General features: G+C 47.0%; 1 protein-coding gene across 1 annotated transcript; it reads left to right on the top strand.

The window, feature by feature from the left end:
- Nucleotides 1–340: 340 nt before the first annotated feature.
- On the top strand, nt 341–1,849 carry LOC129602556 (BTB/POZ domain-containing protein 6-B-like; the record flags this gene model as incomplete). The annotated part of the gene is made up of 6 exons (XM_055501600.1): nt 341–444; nt 683–900; nt 1,024–1,146; nt 1,231–1,390; nt 1,472–1,656; nt 1,714–1,849. Coding segments are annotated over exons 2-6 (774 nt in total), but the record flags the coding sequence as incomplete, so codon positions are not given.
- Nucleotides 1,850–1,990: the final 141 nt, after the last annotated feature.

Genomic DNA, 1,990 nt, shown 5'->3' on the forward strand with positions numbered 1-1,990 from the left:
TCGCCCTCTCTTGTACGTACGTGAGTGGCTGCTGCACTCTCCGCCTATGCGGATACACCGCGGGCGCACTCACTGAGCATACTTGCTCTCTCGCTCTCTCTCGCTGTATGACTCAGCGTATATTCGCTCGCGTTGGATACAGTCCAGTCTGCGCACTCACATTCCATGTGTCTGGACAGCGTGACGCCGTTGCCGCCAGCACATTTCTTTCTCTACATTTCATTACGCTCTAGAACTAGCTCGCAGCAACTCGACTTGCTGATTTCTGCCAGACACTGGCCTTTGTTGTGTTTTTCCCCGCATTCACGCGGCATTTGCTCCACTTTATTTGTACAATAAAGTCACCTGTGAGCTCTCTGTGCTTGCCTGTCACACTTCTAAAGAAGTGTACTTTGCACTTGTAAAGCAGTGTACTTGTGTCTTGTGTCCGTATTTTGAAAAGAAGTGCGCTTGGTATTTAAGGAGAGGTTTTACGGTACCAAACCCCAATCAGTCATTAGTCCAGTTCTAATGGCGATCGTTTCACGATTTTGAATTTTTATTCGCAGAATACTGTAATTTCAAACGTTTGCGTATACGACGTGCAGATCTTTAAATTCTCATCTAACATCTTCCCCCAGTTGGGGATTGTCGAATTAAGGTGTTCGCATTCCGCACTTTTATTCCCTTTTTATTTCGATAGGCCCATTTTAACCGGAACGTTCACAAGCTGCTGCCAGTTTCTGGTAACATGTTTAGCAACTCCGATCAGTCCTCGACCTCAGAGAACCAAAATCCCGGCAGGGTACTCATCAAGATTGGTGATTGTATCAAGCCACTGCTAATCCGTAGAGAAATGAGCGATGTCGAGTTTGTGGTGGGGCGTGACTATGACGCGGAGCAGCTCTTTCCTGCCCACAGGTAAGATATGTCGACCATGGGCGCGTCGTAATTGCAGCTTCCGCACACGACGAACGCACAGACTGCACAACACGTCTGTTCCTTTTTATTTCCTCGAGCATAGTTGTCAGTCTCTTTATGCAGGTTAATCATGAGCGTTCGCAGCGCTGTGTTCCAGACAATGTTCTATGGAAGTATGCCAGAGAAGTGCACAGCTCCCATCGATATTCCCGACATTCATCCCGAAGCCTTTGCTAACGTGCTATGGTAGGGTAGTATTTTTATCATATGCGATCTTGGTTCTCTTGGAACGCATGCTGTATTGACAACTTACAACATCAAATTGTTTAGCTACATGTACACGGACACGGTGACGAATTTTACCCAAGAAAACGTTTTCGACACACTAACGTGTGCCGACAAGTACGACTTACCGTTGCTGGTAACGATGTGCACCGACTTCGTCCTGGACACTGTCAACGTCAACAACTGCTTGGATATTCTGGACAACGTAAGTATCCTTGTCCCTTGATGACTAATATTAAAATGTGTTATCGCGCAGGCGGCGTTCATGAATAGCTGTGCTTTCTAGGCGGTGCGCTGTGCAGGTATCGCGCCGAAAATCCTGGAGCATTGTTTAGGCCTCGTTGATGAATCACCGATTGCCATCTGGGAGTCGGAACAGTTTTGTGCGATTGGACATGAGGCGTTACGCATCATCCTTCAACGGGATACTTTGACAGCCAATGAATACTGTATTTGTTGGGCTGCTAACCAGTAAAACCAGTTTTAGCAGTGGTTTTTATAGCACTTTTGTACACCGGTTTCTGGCAGGTGGGATTTTAACATGTGCAAGCAAAGAAACATGGACACTTCCTCCGCTAATCGGCGTGAAATACTTGGCCAGATGTTGTTTCTCCTCCGGTTTCCGCTGTTGACCGATGCTCAGTTGCTTAGTGGACCCACAAAGGTACAATCTCGGACTGAAAAATTAGATTTGACCTTATCTTGAAGATCCTACGTTTAAGCGCCGTTGCATCTAGGTGTTGTTGATAGTTCTAGTCGACCGCAGTTTGACTGCATGGTCATCGCGGGCCGTTTACCGGCCTGC

Source organism: Paramacrobiotus metropolitanus, unplaced genomic scaffold, assembly GCF_019649055.1.
Source record: "Paramacrobiotus metropolitanus isolate TYO unplaced genomic scaffold, Prichtersi_v1.0 Parri_scaffold0000653, whole genome shotgun sequence".
Classification (NCBI taxonomy): domain Eukaryota; kingdom Metazoa; phylum Tardigrada; class Eutardigrada; order Parachela; family Macrobiotidae; genus Paramacrobiotus; species Paramacrobiotus metropolitanus.